General features: G+C 32.5%; 1 protein-coding gene across 4 annotated transcripts in view; it reads right to left on the reverse strand.

Annotated features, from left to right (window-relative positions):
* Positions 1 to 12,282: 12,282 nt before the first annotated feature.
* Tc2n (tandem C2 domains, nuclear) overlaps positions 12,283 to 22,397 on the reverse strand; it is a 31,409-nt gene continuing 21,294 nt past the window's right edge. For all 4 annotated transcript variants that reach the window (XM_010616315.3, XM_010616314.3, XM_010616316.3 and 1 more), the window contains exons 6-12: positions 22,159 to 22,234; positions 21,542 to 21,642; positions 20,062 to 20,178; positions 18,429 to 18,620; positions 16,976 to 17,087; positions 14,585 to 14,784; positions 12,283 to 12,552 (exon numbers count right to left, since the gene is read on the reverse strand). In XM_010616315.3, coding sequence (XP_010614617.1) covers positions 12,442 to 12,552; positions 14,585 to 14,784; positions 16,976 to 17,087; positions 18,429 to 18,620; positions 20,062 to 20,178; positions 21,542 to 21,642; positions 22,159 to 22,234 — 909 coding nt within the window. In that variant the 3' untranslated portion in view covers positions 12,283 to 12,441. The remainder of the gene's footprint in view (positions 12,553 to 14,584; positions 14,785 to 16,975; positions 17,088 to 18,428; positions 18,621 to 20,061; positions 20,179 to 21,541; positions 21,643 to 22,158; positions 22,235 to 22,397) is intronic.

Genomic DNA, 22,397 nt, shown 5'->3' on the forward strand with positions numbered 1-22,397 from the left:
TGGGTTAAAAACTAAGAAGAAAGAGGAAGCACTATCAAATGTATTTAGGGCAAAGGAAAACAATTCGAACATAGCCCTAAAGGGCAAGACTGCACATGAGGTACCCACATAAAACTCCAGGTATTAAGATTTTATCAGTTTCTTATTCTGTATCCTGAGAACAGAAGAAATAAGCATTCTCAAAGAACATGGATTTACATTTTATCGTTAATTTTTCTCAGGACAATTATTTTAAGAGACTTCTAGCATGAAATTAATCTCTTAATTGATGTTAACTATTACTACTTGAGTTGGGTTCAGTCTGGAAGATTTCTAACCACTAATGCTCATTCAGTTATACAAAAATCAGCTAGGATCTTTCCCCCACCATTTTCTCATAGATTTCATGTAAGACAGTATGTAACACATGCTGAATAAATGGGAAATTAAAAAATTTTAATGACTGGCACTAAGGTTAATTATGGATGTGAACTGAATCAAAGATTACAGAACAGAAATAAATAAATTTAAAGTGTAGTTTTCTCTGGATTTCCTATATAATAGACATCCAATATCTGAACTGAATTGAAAGCCATATGTAACTCAGATTAAACTTACCCATACAGGGAAAAACCATTTATCATGTTTGTTATTGTTTTGGGGTATGGATATTAAAGTAACTTCTTTAAATGGATGTGATTTTACTTATAGCCAATCAGCTTACTGATGTTAAGTGATGTTTTACTTTTTTCCCCTCTTCCTAGAAACTTGAACTTTATTTCTTCATTATTATTTCTGCTCTGGTGGCAAAATTATTTGGAAACTTAACAGAGTCTTTTACATAAATGTAAACTTGCACCTGTTTTTTAATGTACATTTTGGAAACCTTTCCCCACAAACAAAACAAAGTACGACTTATTAATAGATCTTGTCATTGTGATGACGTTCTAGAGAGAATAAACAAAAAGGCTAGTCTCAGGGTGAATTCCTCAGTAACTCCAGCTCTAGGAACGTTTAAGTTTCTCTAGTAAACACTGCTCCTAGTAAAGCTTGTGGAGTTGATGATCATCATTCTGCCACTTTGATTAAAAATGTACATGATAAGTTGAATTTAGGTAACATTTTTAATATCACTATTCCCACAAAAGGAAGAAAGATAGCACTATGAGAAGAAATCTTTCCTTAAAGTTTAGGCAATGTAAATTTCATAATGAAGAAACTCTGAAACTTGAGAAAATACTGATAGTACAGAGAATACTACAAAAATCTTTAGAATGTAATAGCAGTATAAAACTATATTTCTTTCCAAAGAGCTGTGCCTCATTCTTGAACTGAAAAACTGCTTCTCATCATTTTCTTCCTAATGAAGAAAAACAATAAAACACGGTCACTTTCAGATAAGAATATTAAGATGTAAGACTGTATCAAAAGTGCACTTATAATACTTTCAAATGACCCTGCAATAAAAATGGAAATCTTTTGGTAGAGTGTGTGAAGAGCACATAAAGATAGAAAGAGATATTTTTATAACAATAATTTATGTGTATTTGGAAAACAGATCACTATTTGGTAACCCTTAGCTCCAGTTATCCAAATTCCAAACTGTCATATTCCTGGGATACAGATTCATATGACTACACTAATGACCTGAAATAGTTTTGACAAGCCATGAAAGTTTTCTATACTGATAATTTTCTCTTACGTTTCTTATAGTATGAAGCCTGCTCTTATGGGTTGCATCAAAAATGTCCCTCAAAAAGTTCATGTGTTCAGAGGAAGAGCTTTTTGAAGGTGATTAGATCTTGGGGGCACTAATCTCATCAATGGATTAGTCCATTGGTGAGTTCATAGCTGAATGCACTGCTAGGAAGTAGGTTCTGATTGGAGGAAATAGGCCTTTAGGGGGATAATCTGCAAAGGTATATTCTTGTCGTTGGTTTTTCTTTCTCTCTGGCTCTTTCCAACCATCTTTGCTTCCTGCTACTCTGAGGTGAGTAGTTTTCTCCTGTAATTCCCTTCTATGATGATGTTTCTGCCACGGAACCAGCCAACCACAGCCTAGGATCTCTGAAACTGAGACCCAAAATAAACTTTTCCTTAAATTGTATATGTCAGATGTTTTGTACCAGCAATAAAAACTGATTTCCAGCCACTTACCAACCAATAATTAAAACCCTTAGGCATTGAATGACAACATAATATTTTCCTACCCAGGTACTAGAGAAACAAAGAACCCCCAACTCTGCAAAATAACTTCTTCAGAAATAAAGAAAAGTGTTAAGGAAGTAGTGATCAATTGCATCAAATACCTCAAGTACTATTAATAAAAAATTACAAACATAGAGACTTCAGACATATATTTATTACCAAAGAGTGGAAAGAATTCTTAAAAGTCATTTAAAATGATCTCTGTATGTCTGGGAGACATCATAAAATTTGATTATAATTTACCAAACTGAAATCTTATAAATTAAATAACTTGCTGGGCTCAAACTGTATAAACAGGTAGAAATGGTTAGAATGAAATACAGCAAAAGAGAAGGTCAGGTGAGCAGAACACATTACATTGCATGGGGTTTGTATTCTCCAGAAAGACTAAATACGGGCATCTAATGGGAAGGCTCTTCAGCAGACTTCTGCTTGGGGCAGGGTATTATGTTGGTTGCACTGCAGCCTGGATGATGCCTCTGTCTCTGCTCCCTTTCTCTTTATTTTGAGTTCATGCTCTCCAAACAATTACCTGGCTTTCTACAATTCAATTTTATGCTTGCCCTGACACAAAATAGAGGTGTTGTGAAGGTAGACATAAATATTTCTATCACTGGAAGGGATCATCTTCTCCTTATAAATTAGTAAACTGTTAATATAGTTTATACATCAGACTTTGGAAAGTTTTGTTAGCTGAGCCAATTCCTTTAATTTATTTGTGGGCTGACAAAATTAAAATTCATGCCTTGAAAAACTGGGCCCATATTGCACTCAGATTTCATTTGAGTGAAGCATCCTAAGGAGTCATGATCTCGCCGAGTTATTTCTACCTCCTTTCTCAAATAACAGTCAAGCATATCTACTGCCCCATGGTAAGTAACAGCAATCAAACAAGGCCCTGAAAAGAATTATTATTTCTACTATGCAAAGGAATAGCTTCAGTTATTAAACCATTTTTTCCAAATATGGTCCAAATACTAAAAGATCAATATCTTTCAACATACTCATTTAAAAAATAAAATACCCATACCTAGAGACATTAATTCTGCAACTAATAATTCAAGCACAATTGTGATAAAAGCCATAAAGGTCATAAACTATATTGAATATAGGATCAAATATTGTTTGAAAAGTCAAATGCACCCTTACCGTCCTACTTTTCTATTAAGTATTTTTTTTTCATTAAGTTTATTGGTACATTTTAGGAGTACAATATAATGACATTCATCATTGGGAATTTGTACCTTTACATGATATATCTTGGTTCTTATTTTTTCCCCATCCCCTTCAACCTTTCCACCCCTCCCTATTTACAAAGACTTTATTTCTATTTTTTCCTCTTCTCATATTTTTTCCTTTCCTTTCTTTCCTTTCCCCTACTCTTCCTACTTCTTCCTCTCCTTTATACCTTTTCTTCCTGTTTCACATTATTTATTATACATTTTGATTCTTATATATACTTTCAGTTTCTCACACCAAAGATGTTTTGTTTAGAATTTTTATATCTTCTTCATTCAACTTTGTTAATTCATATGTAACTAGAAACCCGTCCATTTCTTCTATGTTCTGCATTTTATTAGAGTACAGGTCTCAAAGTAAGTATTGATGATCCTCTGGATTTCTGCTAAATCTGTTGTGATTTCACAATTTCCAGTCTTATTTGCAAGAATTTGAGCCTTTTCTTTCCTTTTTTAGATAAGGTTGGCTAAGGGTTTATCAATTTTATATATTCTTTTGAAAAACCAACTCTTGGATTTGTTGATTTTTTTGTAGCTACCTTATTTGCAGACAAAGTAAATTTCAAACCAAAACTAATTAAGAGAGACAAAGAAGGTCACCACATCCTTGTAAAGGGAACAATCCAAGAGGAAGATATGACAGTCATAATTATATATGCACCAAATACTAATGCCCTCAACTATACAAAACAAATATTAAGGGACATGAAACACCAAATTAGCACTAATATAACTGTAGTGGGGGAACTCAATACTCCATTTTCACAAATAGATCATCTAGACTAAAAATCAACAACAAAATACTAGATCTGAACAAAGTTGTTGAACAAATGGAGTTAATAGATGTCTACAGAGTGTTCCACCCTACAAAATCAGAATATACATTCTTTTTGGCTGCACATGGCTCATTTTCCAAAATAGACCACATAGTAGCTCATAAAACATGTTTAAATGCAAAGAAATTGAAGTTATCCCATGTATAAGACCATAGTGCAATTAAACTGGAGGTCAAAAGCATAAGAAACCATAAAAACTTCACAAACACACGGAAATTGAACAACACTCCTCTGAACAACCAATGGGTCATAGCAAAAATTAAAGAATTAGATAGTTTTTACAATTTATCGACAATGTCAGTACAACATACAGTAATCTATGGGATACAACAAAAGCACTTTTATGTGAGAAATTCATAGCAGTGAATGCTCCCACTAGGAAAAGAGTAAGCTAAAATACAAAACCTAATGGTGAATCGTAAGCTCCTAGAAAAAGAAGAGCAAGAGAAACCCAAAGCTCTTACAAAGGAGGAAATTATAAAGATCAGAGCAGAAATCAATGCAACAGATACAGATTTTTCACCTGTACTTTTCTCAGTATACCCTAAGGGGACACTAAACAAATATACATACACTGAAAAGAGATGTATATTTTTGAAATATTCATTTGTCTTAATAAAAGTTGAAATTTATTGCAAATTTCTGAAATTATTCATAAATAATCAAATACTTGGTTAAACATACAATAGCAATTTTGCTGGAAATATAGTTTCCAACCAGCTGTAGAGTATATTAGTATCAGAGAAATCCAAGTAACTATGCTCAAACAGAACTCCAGTTTAGGTAATTACAGACAACAATTACATATGTTCAAAATTCCACTGTTTTTTCTCAATATTTTGATAAAAGTTGGAACTGATATACTTCACTAGTTGTTTCTCAGTGAGTTCTGTTTTTAAAAATTATGCAAAATTAAATAAAAAACAAATAGTGATGCTACATTTTGACATAGGATGTAGCTATTTAATTGTGTTAGCCTAAAAGTTTAGAAATAAATATATTGTTATGGATTAGCACTGTGCAAACTATCAGCTATTAGTGTGGCCCCTACCATGGTTTCCTTGGGTCACCCAGCATCACTTTGGCCTCCTTTGCTTGTTACAAGTGGGTAAAGGTCAAGAAAAGTCTAGATAAATTTAAAAAGAAATGATTTTTGCATTTTTAAAATTATCAACTCCTACTGGTTTCTTTTTCCTCACGAGTGCCTATAACAGGAGTATATTTCTATGTATATTTCCACACAAAGCTTCAAGGAAACAATGAGAATACCAGCTATATTCAGTATCTCTTCACCTGAAAAAGGCTTAAATAAACACTAATGAAAATATCTGGGATCTTACTTCTATCAATCCTTTTCTACCTGAAAGATCTTTTACATGAAAAGTTTTCTTTTTATTGATTTATCTAGGATTTTAGGAAACAAAGAAGGCATAGCTTTCCCTCAAATTATGTATTATACACATAATAAAAATACTGTGAATTAAATAATTAAAATGGAATACATACAGTATCTACATATAGTAAGTTTAGGAACAGAAAGCATTAACAGAATGCAGAAAATAGCTAAAATGAAATTCCAGTTTTTAAAAAAACTAAAACCTAGTTATTTATTATCTAAAAGCCTGTAGACTCGATTCTTTAGTAGTTAGTAAAATGGTTGCATTTGCAAAATTTTTTAGGGCAATAAAATTAGTCTAACACTAACTAGAATGGTAGAGACGTGTCATCATACATTTGTAAAAATGATAGAATGAATAACACCAAGAAGGAACCATACTGTAAACTACAGACTTTGGGTGTCAATGTAGGTTCATCAATTGTAATAAATGTACTATTCTCATGTAGGATGTTGATCCTGTAGAGGGCTGGAGGGTTGGCAAGAGGGTGAATAAAAAAACCTCTGTAACTTTCTATCAATTTGCTGTAATAAACTTACAAGCACTATAAAAAATAAAGTCTATTAAAAAGTCACAGGTTTTATCTCAAAAATTCAAAATCCACCAAACTGATTTGTCCTAAAAGTCCATGTGATTACTAATACAAATTTTCACAAATTTAAAAATATTATTTCAAAATGCACAGTGACAAAGAATACCTGTCAGTATCACTGGTACCACAGAGTCTAGACAGAAGCACAGGGGACATAAATTATGTATACTTTATAGTTTGAGGAGATGGTATCTAGCAAAGATAATTATGTACTTATTTAAAATTAATTTTATTAGTACATTTTAAATTTTAATACATATTGATAACATTCATCAAATGGAATTTGTACCTGTACATAATATATCTTGATTCTTTTTCCCCAATCCCCTCCCCTCCTTTTAACCCTTCATTTAAAAAAGCTTTGTTGCCATTTTTCCTTCCTTTCTGCTCTTTTCCTCTTTCCCCTCACTCGTTCCCCTTCTCATTTGAACATTTTCTTTCCATTTCCCAATATGTATTATACAATTGTCCTTATTTTCACTTTCAGTTTTCACACCAGACAATGTGGTATTTAAACACGTGTTTCCCATTTATATCACTAAAACGTCCATCCATTTAGCTAGAAATGTCTCAAATATATCCTCCTTTATGGTATAGAACTTCATTGTGTAAAAGAACCATGTCTTCTTTATCTATTCAGCAACTGATGGGCATTTGGGCTGTTTCCAAGATTTAGCTATTACCAACTGTGCTGCTATAAGCATGGGTGTGCATGTATCACTGTGGTATGATGCTTTTAATTCTTTCAGAAAGATAAAAAAAGGGGTTTAATGAAACTCTATGTTAGTTTTTTGAGGAATTTCCACACTGATTTCCACTGTGGTTGCACCAGTCTACAATCCCACCAACAGTGAAGGAGCTCTTTTTCTCCACATCCCTGATAGCATTTGTCATTGATTTCTTGATAATAGCCATTCTTTTTGGAGTAAAATGGAATCTCACCATTGTTTTAATGTGCATCTCTCAAATTACCAGTGATATTTGAACATTTTTCAAATATTTATTTGCTGCTTCCACTTCTTCATCTGAGAAGTATCTGTTCCTTTTGGATACCCATTTTTGGATTGGGTCTTTAAATTTGGGATGTCTGATTTTTTTTTTTTTTAGTTCTTTATGCATTCTAGATATTACTCCTTTGTCTGAGGAACTGGCAAAATTTTTTTTCCCACACTGTGAGTATTTCTTTGTTTTTTTTTTTTTTTTTTTTTTGTTTTTTTTTTTTTTTTTGCTGTGCAAAAGCTTTTTAATGAGATCCCAGTTGATTCTTTGTGACTTGTACAATTGGGATTACGTGCATAAAAACTTCACCTACACCAGTGTCTTCAAGAGTTCTACCTATTCTATCTTCCAGCAGACTGTGTTATTTTAATATTTAGATTTTTGATCCATTATTTTAGTTTAGTGCATGTTGAAAGATATGGGTCCAGTTTTAATCTTTGGCATGTAGAAAGCCAGTTTTTCCAGCAACATTTATTAAAGAGGCTATCTTTCTTCCAGTGAAGATGTTTGGCTCCTTTGTCAAAGATAAAGTAGCTGAATATCTTCCATTTTGCCCCATTGATTCTTGGGTCTGTTTTCTTTTTTCCAGTACCATGCTGTTTTTATCACTGTAATTCTAGTGTAATTTCAAATCCGGGATTGTGATGCTTCCTGCCTTGCCTTTGTTAGCCAGAATTGCTTTTGCTATTCTAGATCTCTTCTGATTCCAAATGAATTTTAGGATTGTTTTCTGTAGTTCTGTGAGGTATGCTAGCAGTATTTTGATTGGGATTACATTAAATCTTACAACAATTTTGGGAGTATAGCCATTTTCACTATATTGGCTCTTTCTATCCACAAGGGATAGCTTTCCATTTTCTGATATCCTATGATCTTTTTCAGAGCACTGTAATTTTCAGTACTTCCTTTGTGAGATTGATTCCCAAATATTTTATTTTTTATGCTATTATGAAAGGTATTGTTTCACTAATTTCTCTCAGTGAGTTTGTGTATAGCAATGCTATTGATTTTTGTGTGTTGACTTTGTATCCAGCTATGCTACTAAATTTGGTTAATCTGCAAGTCTTTTGGTAGAGTTTTGGAGTCTTCTATGTATAATACCATGCTATCCGCATATGATGATAGTTTAATTTCTTGGGTTTTTTTTTTTTTTTTTTTTTTTTTTTTTGGTACTTGGTATAGAACTTGGGTCCTTGAGCTTATAAGGCAGGTGGTGAACCACTGAGCAAAATCCCTGGTCCTAATCTCTTCTTTTATTCTTATTCTTTTTGTTGATTTCTCTTTTCTAATTGTTTTGGATGCTTCCAGATTTATATTGAAAAGTGGTGACAGTGGAGTCCTTGTCTTCTTCCTGAGTTTAGATTGTTTTTGTACATTTAGTATGATGTTGGCTATTGGCTTGTCATGGATGGTTTTTATCAGATTGAGATAAAGACTATGCATTCCAATTTCCTGTAGGGTTTTTTATCATGACTGGGTGTTGGACTTTGTCAATTGCTTTTTGTTTCTCTTGAGATGAACATGTTTTTTAGCCTTGTCAGTTTTTTTTTTTTTTTTTTTGTTCCTGGGATCGAACTCAGGACCTTGTGCATGCAAGACAAATGGTGGAATCACTGAACTAAATCCCTGGCCTTTATCCTTGGCACTTTAAATATAGTTAGTACATTTGGTGATTTCCATATATTGAACCATGAACCATCCCTGCATCCCTGGGATGAATCCTACATGGTCAGGGTGTATAATCTTCTTGATGATTTGCTGCATTGTTTGCCATTGTCTTACTGAGGATTTTATTCATCTATGTTCATACTTGTAGTTCTCTTTTTTGGTTGGATCTTTCTCTGGTTTTGGAATCAAGGTAATGCTTGCTTTCAGAAATGAATTTAGGAGTATTGCTTCCCTTTCAATTTCATTTAAAAAGTTTGAAGTAGTGGCATTTCATCTTCTCTAAATTTTTTGTGGAATTCAGCAATGATTCTGTTAGGGTCTATGCTTTTCTGTGTAGATTTTGTAATTACTTCTTAATTTCATTGACTGATTTGAAGTTTAGAATTTTTATATCTTCTTGATTCACTTTTGATAATTCATATATATCTAGGAATCTGTCCATTTCTTCTGTTTTCCATCTGATTAGAGTGCAAGTTCTTGAAGTGGGTATTGATAATCATTTGATTTCCTGCAGAATCTGTTGAGATTTCACCCTTTTCACTCCTAATTACATGGATTTGATTCTTTTCTTTCCTTTTTTAATAAGGTTGGATAAGTTTGTCAATTTTATTTAATCTTTCGAAGAACCAACTCTTTAATTCATTGTCTTGTTTTCTAAGTTTCCATTGCATTAATTTCTGATCTGATCTTTATACTCCCTTGTATGAGTTTTGGGCTTGACTTGCTCTTCTTTTTCTAGAAGCTTGAGGTTCAACACCAGGTTATTTGAGCTAGCTATTTTTCTGATATGGGAATCACTGCTATATATTTCCCTCATAAGGGTGCTTTGTGTCTCACAAGTTCTGGTATGTTGTATTAGCATTATCATTTAATTTCAAAACTAATTTCTTCTTTAATTTCATCTGTGACCCACTGGCTGCCCAGGAGGGTGTTAATTTCTATGTGTTTATGAAATTCTTGTGGTTTCTTTTTGCCATTGACTTCTAACTTTATTGCACTATGGCCTGATAATATGCATGGGATAATTTCAATTCCTTTGCATTTACTTGACCATGTTCTATGAGCTAGTCTGTGACTTAGTCTGGAGAATGTTCTGTATGCAGCTGAGAATAATGTGTATTCTGATGCCGTGAGGTGGGACACTCTGTAAACATGTTAAGTTCATTTGTTCAAGAGTTTGAGTTCTAGTATTTCGTTATTTTCTTTCTAGTTGATCCACCTATTGTGACAGTGGGGTATTGACGTTCCCCATTATAATTGTATTAGTGCTTATTTGATTTTTCATGTCTGTTATATTTGCTTTATATAGTTGGGTGCAGTGGTATCTGGTACAGTATGCTTACATTTATGATTTCTATCTTTTCCTCTTGGATTGTTCCCTTTTTTTGGGGGGGGAACCGGGGATTGAACTCAGGTCCTTGCAAGGCAGGCCACTGAACCACTGAGCTAAATCCCCGGCCCCTGGATTGTTCCCTTAACAAGCATATAGTAACCTTGTGTCTTTTGGTCAGTCTTGGCTTGAAGACCACTTTTTCTTCAAATAGAATAGCTATATCTGCTTTTTTCTGGGTTCCTGTCACATGGAATATTGTTTTCCATCCTTTATGAATTTCTTTTTTGAGTTAAATGTGTTTCTTGTATGTAGCATATTGCTGGATCTTGTTTCTTGATCCATTCTGGTAGTCTGTTTCTTTTGATTGGTGAACTGAGACCATTTATATTGATGATAATTGAAATGTATTGACATCCTTGTCATGTTAATTTCCTGTTGTTGGTCTCCTTTCTTTCTCCTGTTTAAATACTTGCCTTGTCTGGTGGGTTCATTCTGTTGGAATTCATGGAGTTGAGGTCTTTGTTATGTCTTTCTAAAATGTCATTCAAAACATGTTGGGGTACTTGTTTGGTGGACATGAATTTCTTTAGGTGTTCTTTGTCATGGAAATATGTTATTTCTCCATTGATTTTGGTTATTTATTTATTTATTTATTCATTTTTTGAGACAGGATCTCACTATGTAGAGACTGACCTGGAACTCACTATGTAGCCCAGGCTGGTCTTGAACTCACAGTGATCCTCCTGCCTCATCCTCCTTGGTGCTGGGATTACAGGCATGCACCACCAACGCCTGGCTCTCCATCAATTTTGAAAGATAGCTTTATGGGGTTCATCAGTTTGAGTTGGAGTTTGTTTTCTTTTAGGGCTGGAAATACTTCACTCCAGGCTCTCCTTGACTTAAGGGTTTGTGTTGAGGAGTCTGATGTAATTCTGACCGGCATTCTTTTATAGGTGATTTGTTTCTTTACTCTAACAGGTTTTAATATTCTGTTTTTGTGCTGAATTTCTGGAATCTTGATTGCAATAGATAAATATTTATTTGCAAAGATTTTTAATGAGATAAATAGAACAAAGGACTTGGAATAAAAAAGGAATGCTTCCATTATAGCAGGATACACTTCTGGCCTAAAATGTCATTATCCATCTCTTGGCATTTGAAGGACTACGTAAGAAAGAAAAAATGGAAGACCAAGGACACAGAGTCTGTGGCATACTTATTAGCCAAGAGAAAGTAAAGTTTTCCAAGATTTGGGATAGTGTTATTTGTTTCTCAAAGAAACCATTCTTTTTGGCCACAGCTCTTATGGCCAAATAAGCTGAATTTATATCCATATATTAATTTTTAATATAAACCTGAAAGAAACCTGAAGGAAATACTTATTTGTTATATAACATCATTAGGTATGGTTATTAAAAAACATAAAAATGCTCTAACATTATAGATTATGGAATAATTTATATTTAAAAACTAAAATAAGGATGTGATTATCATAAATGCTAAATTTGCTAGTTAAACTCATTTAATTCTGCTAATTAGGATGGACCATACGGATTATTTTTTTATTTGAACACCAAATGAAACAAAGTAAAATGTCTGAAGGAGGAAATAGTAAATTATGCACATTTCAGTTCTCAAATTAAACTTCAGCCTTCTGGTGCTTTCATTTATTCTTTCCTAAGTGTAGTTTTCTATTTCTTGTTTCTTGGCAATAAGTCACTTACAAAATGTCAATATAATGCCATATAGATAAGAAATTATACACACAGAGCAAAAATTTTCCCTAAATATAGAAAATACTATAGTTGAAATGGTTCAATTCATTTTTGCCAAGACAAACTATAAGGAAGAGATGAACATTGGAATCAAGATCTAATCAATAATTCTTAGTACTAGAATAATGGGAAAGTCTTTTAAATGTCTAAGAGTGCTAATAGGAATTTGATATACTAGATTTTTGATATCCAGGTAAAGCTTAAAAAAACCCAAAAACATAATATAGAAATACCCATCTACAGATGATATTCTCATAGACTTTTTAATACTATGATTTTATTATATTTGGACACTGTTTTAAAGAATTCCTTCACTTTGGATATCTGACAAAATTCATTACACTTTTTAGCAAATTGAAATTATATGTCTTCTAATAGAATATCAAGTTGTTTTTTCATGAAATTGATGTGTAAAGTCAAGATGGATTTAATTTGTGCCACTTGGTAACAACCTTTTCAGGATTTGTAATTGTCTCTTTCCATTGGTTCACTGCTTCAATGCTATTACTGTCTTCGCTTATCCAAACCTGTAAAGGAACAATATAATCATTTAACACAATAATGATAACTCATTCCAAACACTTCATTATTCTTTCTAATAAAAGATATTTCAAAGTTTGATATATATATTTTTCAGTAAATACCTTACTAGCTTTCCAAAAGGTAGGTTAACTCCTCCATCTGATGCTTAAATTTTAAAACATTGAACCTGTTTAGGTATTCTATAGGCTCTTTTATACAGTCTTATTCAATTAAAAAATTCAAGGTGGGATATTACAAAATCATTTCCCCTGATACCGTTATGAGTCTTTTTTATTCAACATAGGAATTAAATTTAAAATTGATCCTAACCACTCAAAAAGAGTGGTCTGTAGAGATTAAACTGAGGTTAATGATTTAAATTAGTAAATAAGATGCATTTAAGCACATTTTACATTATATAAAACTGTCTTAACTGAAATTTAACAGTCACTCTTTATTCATAGTAATTTCATAGTGCTTATTTCATATATAACTTTAGTAAATACATGTAAATGAGTGGGAAAACTATATAATGTTATGCATGATTACATATCATGGTGGTAACATGTCAGGGAGACAAGATTGACAAGGAATCAAATAATCCAAATTCTTACCTTAGGTCTATCACTAACATAGGCTATTATGTTGACATTAAATTCTCTGGAGACTCAGTTTCTAATTCTTTTAAGTAAAGAAAATTAGAGTAGGTCATTGGTTTTCAAACTTTTTCCTTTTCATTCCTGGTATAAAGAAACTTTCCTTCAAACAGTATCTTACAAAAAACCACAATACACGAAATGGATAACATTAGAGTGTTTTGGTTGACAAAGGAGAGGGAGAACTTGAGTTCTCATGAGGTTATGCTACCAAGATAACACCTTAGGCTATCAGAGAAGCTATAGGGAACAGACAACAATCAAGAACCTTTTCAGAATTGTTAGCCAAAAAATCATCTTTTAAGTAAATTTCCTGTTCCAATCATATGTGATAGCTGAGTTTGATGTTACAGAAAAACTTTATTTGACTTCCTAGGCTCCTGGTTATAAGAAGTATGCTAATTACATGAAATTCTTTAATTCAAACTCTTTTCTAAATAAGAATAAATGCAGAAACAAAACTACAACATTTAAAATTAATAATTTAGGTAAATTATATGAATAAGTGAGTCAAAGAAGTTGACATCAATCTTTGAAAATTCATATGTGTGTGTGTGTGTGTGTGTGTGTGTGTAATTTGAGGATTTTATGTAGACTGTTAGTAACATCATATTGTCAAGCCGAAGCTTTTAAACCAATAATGTAGATTTCAGAATTTAAATGTGGCTCAAACAAAGATAAAAGATAATGGTCACCTGCCACATTATTCTACTGAGAATAAGGAAAAAAATTAAAAAGGGGGACAAGTTCCTACAGGATTGGAAAGTAAGCCTATGTTATACTGTCACATACTAATTAATAGTAATTTTTAAATAGATTAATTGAAGTACCAGAATTGACTATCTCAATCTTTCTAAAAATTAATGTTTTCTAGGATTCAAATTTAACATAATTCAGTTAACAGTATATAAAAAGTATTCATGTTAAACATTAAATTGAAGTGAAACAAACTAAATTTGATAGCCAAAATCTTAAAAAGTTTGACTTAATGTTCTCCCTTTCCACAAAGGAATCAGTAATACTGAAAACCTAAGAAAAACCTAAGTTTTTAAAGATGACTAGCTTAGAAAACAGCTTAATGTTAAGTCTGTTCACTCAGAAATTCCATCTTCTTGTATTTTTTTGTGGTTGGTACTGGGGATCAAACTAGAGACCTTGAGCTTGCAAAGTAGGTGACAGAGCCACTGAGTCAAATCCCCAGCCCCCATTTCCTTTTATTAAAGAAAAAAATTGAACAAAATTTGATTTTTGTGGCATAACACTTCATTTATGCTGAAGAATCTTACTCTATTCAACTTTAACTTTATATTGCATTGCCTTTAACTGCTTAAAAGTATAGGAAAATAAAAGGAAGAAATTCAAGACAAAACCCCCTACTAACCTGGCCCACAAATTGTTTTCTTCTGACAGAACTTCGACCATAAAGCTTAAAGAGAAAAACAATATCTTTCTCATTCTGTATAAGTGGAAAAATCATAGTTTCTCCCCACTTTACTCTTCCATTGGAGGCCTTCAGTAAGCGTGTCTTCTTCTTATAAATCAACTCTCCTGAGCTAAACATTCCCACCTTCACAAAAAAACCTATGAAACAAGAAAACCTGATTTTAAAAATTTTCATAAAAGTATACATCTACATGTTGTGTTTTGTATAAAAAATATAAATAAACCTTTTAAAGGTTTAAAGACCTACTGATATCTGAAAACACCTCTAGACAACTTCGTAACCTTTACCACACTTTACAGATGATTACTATAGCCTCAAACGAATTTAATCTGCCTCTAGTTTGAACAACACAGAATTGTAGGTATAAATAACATTTGGCAGCAAAAGAGTACATGCTAAAAAGAATTATACATAAGAGAGGTCCAACTCATTGGAAATTGAGAGTATTTATTTCAAAATTTTATATTTGAAAAATTATTTGCTTGAGACTTCAGTTAAGTATATATCTGTTAGAAAAAAAATCTATTCTTTAGGCTTGATATGCAGAGCTTCCAACAATGGTACAAGAGTTTGTATGAACTATCCTTCCCATAAATAATAATAATAAGCATCAAGAAAAATATACCTACACCAAAGACTAAACAAAGTCAGGAAAAAAAAAGTGGAGGGGCGTCAACTCTTAAAAGTTACAAACTGCATTAGAGGAAATTCACACTGATATATCTAAAAGTTATGAGACATCTGAGCCAGGGGTGTAGTTCAGTGTAGACTGCTTGCTTACCATACACAAGACAACAAGAGAAGCATTGTTTTGGTATCCAATACTGCACAAGTAGATTTTAGAATGAATAAATATGAATATGAATAGAACACACACACACACACACACACACACACACACACACAACCTTCCTAGGCTGACACATGATGCCTATAGCACAAGAAAGTGCTAATACTTTTATTTTAGGATTTTTTTCTCTACCCTACATTAAGTGATACCTTTCTGTAGTTACTTTTTTAGTGTGATATTCATTCTACTTTGATATCAAGAATATGTTAACCTGGGGCCAGGAATTTAGCTCAGTGGTTCCACTACCTGCCTCGCAAGTGCAAGGTCTGAAGTTCAATCCCCAGTAATGAAAAAGAATAGGTTAAACTCAGAGAATTATGTTTTGCATGTTTTTTATTTATTATTATTATTATTTTAGTACTGGGGATCAAACTGAGCACCTTGCGCTTATGAGGCAGGCACGGTGCCACTGAGCTCAATCCTGGCTGTTCTTTAAAAGGTTATACAGAACAGGAATTATATATTCTTCAGAGTTTGGTAGAATCTTCTAGTAAAATTATCTTGGCTCAGTGGTTTTTATTAGAGGCAGTTTGCTAACTGGTATTCGTTTCGGATTTCTTCTTTTTGAGTTAATTTCTCAGAAAGTCATTTCTTTTATATGGATATCCAAGCCAATTAGTATAATTACACTTTACATGAGACTGTCATTTATTATCAAATGTCTTCTGAATTTGAAATTATATCCTCTTCTTTGTTCAGAATATCATTCGTTTTCTTCCTTACTTTTTGCTTCATGCAACCAGCTAGATTTATCTAATAATCCTTTCAGAGAAAAAGGTTTTGGTATTATCTTTGTATTAATCAACTTCAACTTAGCTTTAATCTCTTTTTTTTTCTTCTGTTTTTAAAATTTTTTTATCATACATGTTTGTAATACATAATGATTACATTTATAGTGGGGAGTTGGTACATGTACATAACACATCTTAAATTCTTTATTCATTCCCTACCTTTTCCATCTCTCCCCTCTCCTTCCACCTCATGGATTGTTTCCCATTTGCAAAACCTGTTTCCATTTTTTCTTTTTCAGTTCTTTTTTATCAACCTGTTTTCCCTTCCCTCCCTCATCCCTTCCTTCCTCTCTTATTCCCCTTCCCCTTTGAAAAAGATCTCCCTATTGCCTATTATCTATCTTTTATTTTGCTATTTTTCTATATTCCTGAGTTTAATGCCCAATTTCATTTATTTTTAGTCTTTCTAGCTATAGTGGACATCTGTTGCTCTTACTGGCTCCGGATAGTTCCTGTCCTCCGGTAGAAAAAGGAAAGAGCACTCTTACCCTCCTCTTGGCCCTTGAGGTAGGGCTGACCTTAGACCTCCATATCTAGGGGTAGCCAAGTGAACCAGGTCTAGCAACTAAAATATCATGACTCCTGGTTGTTTATTGAGTGAAGATTTTAATCCACTGATCTCTTGATGCTCATCTAATTGTAATCTCTCTCTGTATTTGATGCACTTTGAACAACTGATATACTTACTCAAAGTCAGAGGTGTTGAGCTTGGAAGATACTGTGCCTCAAGAATTTGCAGCTGAATCCTGCTATTTACTGCTTGAAAACAGGTCCCCAGTTCAAGTTCTGCATGGCAAACCTATATATTAAAAAAAGCCATTAAGTAATAATAATAAGCTTTAGAAATATTTTAAAAATTTAAATATAAGGAGCTACAGCTGCAAAAATTGAAAGCATTATTTTCTATTGGTATTTATAGTCATAAGTTATAAGAAAGTTATGAAGATAAATGTCATGAATTCTTTAAATTGAAGGTATTAACTTGCATGGAAACTACAAGTTATATCTACATACTGAACTTTAAAAAAAATAAAAAGACAATTTAACTTAAAAACAAATTAAATTCCTAAGTAGTATTACTGAAGAAATTGCCAGTAAAATTAACCAAAAGGAATACACTGTACTTTTAAAAGAACTGCATGTAGTCACATTATTTTTAAGAATAAGCGAAATATAATTTAAAAGGATATATGAGATTATTTTTCTAATTTTAGAAATCAGAGTAGGTATTACCTAAATTAAAAGACAAAAGATTCCTAAAATAAATAGATTTGTGGATTAAGAGTTGAATTACTAACTCTGAATGGAAACAGGCCAAAGAAAGCTGGCAGGGAGGAAGCTAGTTAAAGTGATGAGGCAGTAAATAATAAAGAAAAGGTCAAAGAAAACCTGAGGCAAACAGTAAAATGAAGGAGCCTTAGAGAAGGAGAAAAATGAAAATATGCTTGTTGGTATTGCTGGTCATCAACAAAAGACAATTGGTAAATCTGTCTGTGAAATATAACATAAACCAGTGTACTTATGTGGATTCCAAGACCCCCAGAGTGAAAAATAAGAGAAACATAAAACTGACCAAATAAAGAAACATAATTGTTCATGAATTTAAAGGAATAAGAATGAGAATAAGGAAAGACCATAACATTCAGAAATCTTACTAAGACTTAGCATACCCAAGGTTATTTACCAATGGAGAAAGAAAAATGGTATGTTAAGTTTTGTCAATTATTTCCACTAGGCATGGTGGTACATGCCTATAATCTCAGCACTAGAGAGAGGCTGAGGCAGGAAGATCAACATGAGTTCAAGGCCAGTCTGGACCACATAGTACAGTGATTCCAAACCTTTTAGAGCTTTCAGTGATAACAAACAACCCACTGCAACACATGTGCTATAGGATTGCTACCAATGAAACAGTGAGTTTAAGGTCAGCCTGAACTATGTAACAAGACCTAGTCTCAAAACAAAATAATGAAACAACAGATTATTTCTAAAATATTTTAAGTGATATTATTGCTTTTTGAGGAACTTCTTGATCCTCTTGATTATCTTATATTCTTATCCTCCAACAGACAAAAAACAATCCATTAAACCATTCTAAAAGTATGAAATACTTTTAACATATCATACTATTATCACTTACAGAAATTTTTGAAGATGGTATTATATCCAAAGAGTAATCCATTTCCTGTGTGCTAAGAGTTCTAAGTGATAGAGAGCATGCTCCAATGGTTTTCTTCTTGGGAGTCTGGGTTTGAATCTTAAATACAAGCCTTACAGTTTGTAGATGTTGCAGTTTAATAGCAAATACAAAAGTTTCCATAAATTCAATAGCCTTAAAAATATAATATATAAAATATATAAATAAGAGGACTGAAAAGAAAAGTTGACATATCTTTCAAAGTAATATTTTATTTTACATCTAGGAAAAATTTTTTACAATGACAAAAATATTTTTAAGGTAAATGAAAATGAGAAGGGCCAAAACTTGTTTTTCAGTTTATCTTGAATACTACATTCCTTTACCTCATAAATAATCTTTTTAATTACTTAGGAATTTTCAAGCCCGCCAGAATATAGCCTTTTCCTTTTCAAAAATTAGAAGTTTTACATCTTTGGTTTTAGAGCATTTTTCCTGCCACTTACCACATTCTTCAATAGTTGAGAATGGTTTAAGAAATCACATGTAAGAGAGCAGTCAATAACTAGATTAACTTTTCATATTGAGACCAGAATTTTCTTTTAATGGAGACCAGACCAGACTGTTCTTTGCTATATACTCCCTTATAACCATGTTTAGCATGTCCTTTGAAAAGGTAAGATATCTGGGCAACTGACAAATATTTTGGATACTGTGTCTCAAATTTTACTCTTATTATATATAATCACTCATATTTATAAGTCAGAATTGTGTTTCTAACAGCCTTCCATTCACTAAGATATCTTTCTTTTGTAGACACTCAAACCATCAGATAGCACTAATAATATATTATACATAAAATGTTTAACAAGCTTACAAATTAAGCAAGTGTGCTGGTTTACTTCACATTTTCCACATTTTGCCATAATAGATATCTCTCAAACAACCTGATATATGAAAATACATTTTAAAAACAAAAGACTCTATATAGGTTTTAATATAAGAATATTTTTCATAACTTAGTTATACTTGAAGACTAAATCTTAAATTGTTTAATTTGGAAAGTATTCATCCTTGAGTGTTAGGATTGTAACCAGAGTTAAGATTTATTTCCATGCAGACTTTCTTTTTAAAAATTTATTAGTACATCTTCACATTATACAATGATTACATTTATTGTGGGGATTTGGTACAAAATACATCTCAATTCTTCCTTTTTTTTTTTTTTTGGTCGAACTCAGGACCTTGCACTTTTGAAGCAGGTGGTAGAACCACTAAGCTAAATCCCCAACCCTCTTATTCTTTTGTTAAACCCCTACCCCTCCTTAGTCTCTCTGCAACTATTGGTGTCCTTCCTATCTACAAAAGCTATGTAGCCTTTCAATGATGAATATTTTCACCAAGTGAGATCCTGATATATACACATACATATTCATACCCCAATTTTTTGATTACTCTTTATTCTACTAAGAACACTTTTCCACATCCTTAAAAATTCTTCCTAAGCATTATTTTCATAAATTTTAGTTTCTCCAAAACAAAACACTTTCTTATTCTCATTCTTTACATTGATAAAAGTGACAGATATGAAAAAAAAAAAAACAGAAAAGAAATTCAAACACAAACGGCCACTTACATTGGAACCTTCCTTTGGTGAAGATTTGAAATGCACTGGTTTGGGTAATGTTAGTATTCCTTTTATGGAAATAGTGGGAGTGTCTCCATAAGTAGAGGGCCAATTTAAATCTCTGCACTAAAAAAGAATAAAAGCAAAGTTTGAACATGACAATGGACTCTGCAAATATTTTACACATTTATTGAACTAATTACTTCTCTTAAGTGAACTAAATAGGACAGACGTGTAAATACCGGTTTCCCTAGTGTGAGAAACTGAAAGTATAAATACAGATTAAAAGGTATAATAGATAATGTGAAATAGGAAGAAAAGGTGCAAAGTGCAAGGGAAAGGGGGAGGAGTAGGGGAAAAGAAAGATGGGAAAGGAATCAGCATGAGAAAAATATAAAATGGAAACAAAGTCTTTGTAGATAGGGAGGGGTGGAGGGGTTGAAGGGAGGGCAGGGGAATGGGGAAAAATAAGAACTAAAATGGATTAAGCAAAGGTGCAAATTTCCAATGATGAATGTCATTACATTGTGTACCTTAAATGTACCAATAAAATTAATTAAAAAATTTAAAAATAAACTTTAGTATATGACACCATGTTTTATCCACATTAAATATTCTAGATGTTATATCGATTGCTTTTTTTTTCCAGCTTTAATTGAGTTTATTGGTACATTTTAGGGATACAGTACAGTTACATTCATTGTTGGGATCTTGTACCTCTACATGACAAGTCTTGATTCTCATTTTTTCCCCCTTACCCTTGCCCTCCCTCACCCCCTCCTCCCCTCCCCATCTACAAACACGTTATTTTCATCTTTTCATTATCTCACATTTTTTTCTTTTCCCTTATTACCCTTCCCCTACCCATCCCACCTTCCCTACACCTTTAGCTCCTTTCTTCCCATTTCTAAATGTCAGTAATCTTATTATATCGATTTCTTTATCTCATTCTTTTTATTTAATTTTTTGGTTTTTTAGAGTCAAGAGTCTCACTATGTAGTTCAGGCTGGCCTTGAAATCACTATGTAGCTCAGGCTGGCCTTAAACTCTTGGTGTTTCTCCTGCTTCAACCTCCTTCAAGAAAAGAAGTTAAAAACATACATATTTCCATCATACCACAGATTTCTTTCTCTTCTTTTAGTACTGGGGTTTGAACCCAGAGCACTTTACATAGGAAGATAAGTGCTGTACCACTGTACATTCCAATACTTTATTTTATTTATTGAGATAGGGTTTCACGAAGCTGTTCAGGCTGACCTCCAACTTGTGATCCTCTACCTCAGTCTCCCAAGTAGCCGGGATTACAGGAGTATACCACCATGACTGACAGATTTGTTTTCTTAAATACTTTATTAAACACTTTTTTCTGCAAAATACTATAGAATCTTAAATTCCAAAGACAATATTGGCCCCCCAGGAGAAGGCAATACTACATACTTAAAACATCTAAATACGCAATTTGTAATAAATATTAACTACAGTAATTTACCTGTAAAACTGTGATCCAGATCTGCTCTACTGAAGAATTATAAAACAATTTCACATTCAATCTCCCAAAATCTCTTTCATCTCCTGATAGAGTAATCGTGTCTGAATTGTAAAAGGATAAAGATGTTTAAAATTCTATGTAATGTTTCTAACCCAATTAAATTTTGACACAATCCAATTTTAAAGGCATGATTTAAAAATATTGTAATTAATTCTTAAAGTTCCCAATTTTATAAGAAAAATCTATGTTCTTATTGAAGTTCTAGGAGGAAAGTGTACTATAAAAAGCACACAACTAAAAACCAAATTCCAGTGTGAGGGATTGAAAGCTGAAAAATCTTCCCAAATAACACTTAGAAGGTTTTAGTACTGAATGCTTCTGAGAGTTCCTTTGTTCATCTATTTTAAAACAAACAAAAGATATAGAATAGTTTCAACTTTTAAAAAATTCATTCATGTCTAAACACCAAGACCTTCTGATCTGAGTATCCATATGTTAACAGTACTGCCAACATAGATATAATCAGGCATAATTTAAAATATCTACTTATATATACTTTCAGCCTACTAATGAAAGAATTCTCTTAAAAGTATAAAATGGTACACTTCATTCCTTACCTAGGCTTCTGTTACTCCCCTGAGAATTTTTTCTTGAAGAAGAACTACTGGGTACACTGGACCATGAATCATGTCTCTACAAATAAAATTCTTCTTTAGTCAGGAATTGCATATAAAATCTAAAGGATTCTGATATTTTGATTGTGTTACTGGTCAGCACTCCTCAATTTTTTTTTTTTTTTAGTTTTTGAGACAGGGTTTCACTACGTAGTTGAGATTGACCTGGAACTCACTATGCA

The sequence above is a fragment of the Fukomys damarensis genome, unplaced genomic scaffold, assembly GCF_012274545.1.
Source record: "Fukomys damarensis isolate Sample0158 unplaced genomic scaffold, DMR_v1.0_HiC HiC_scaffold_21, whole genome shotgun sequence".
Lineage (NCBI taxonomy): Eukaryota > Metazoa > Chordata > Mammalia > Rodentia > Bathyergidae > Fukomys > Fukomys damarensis.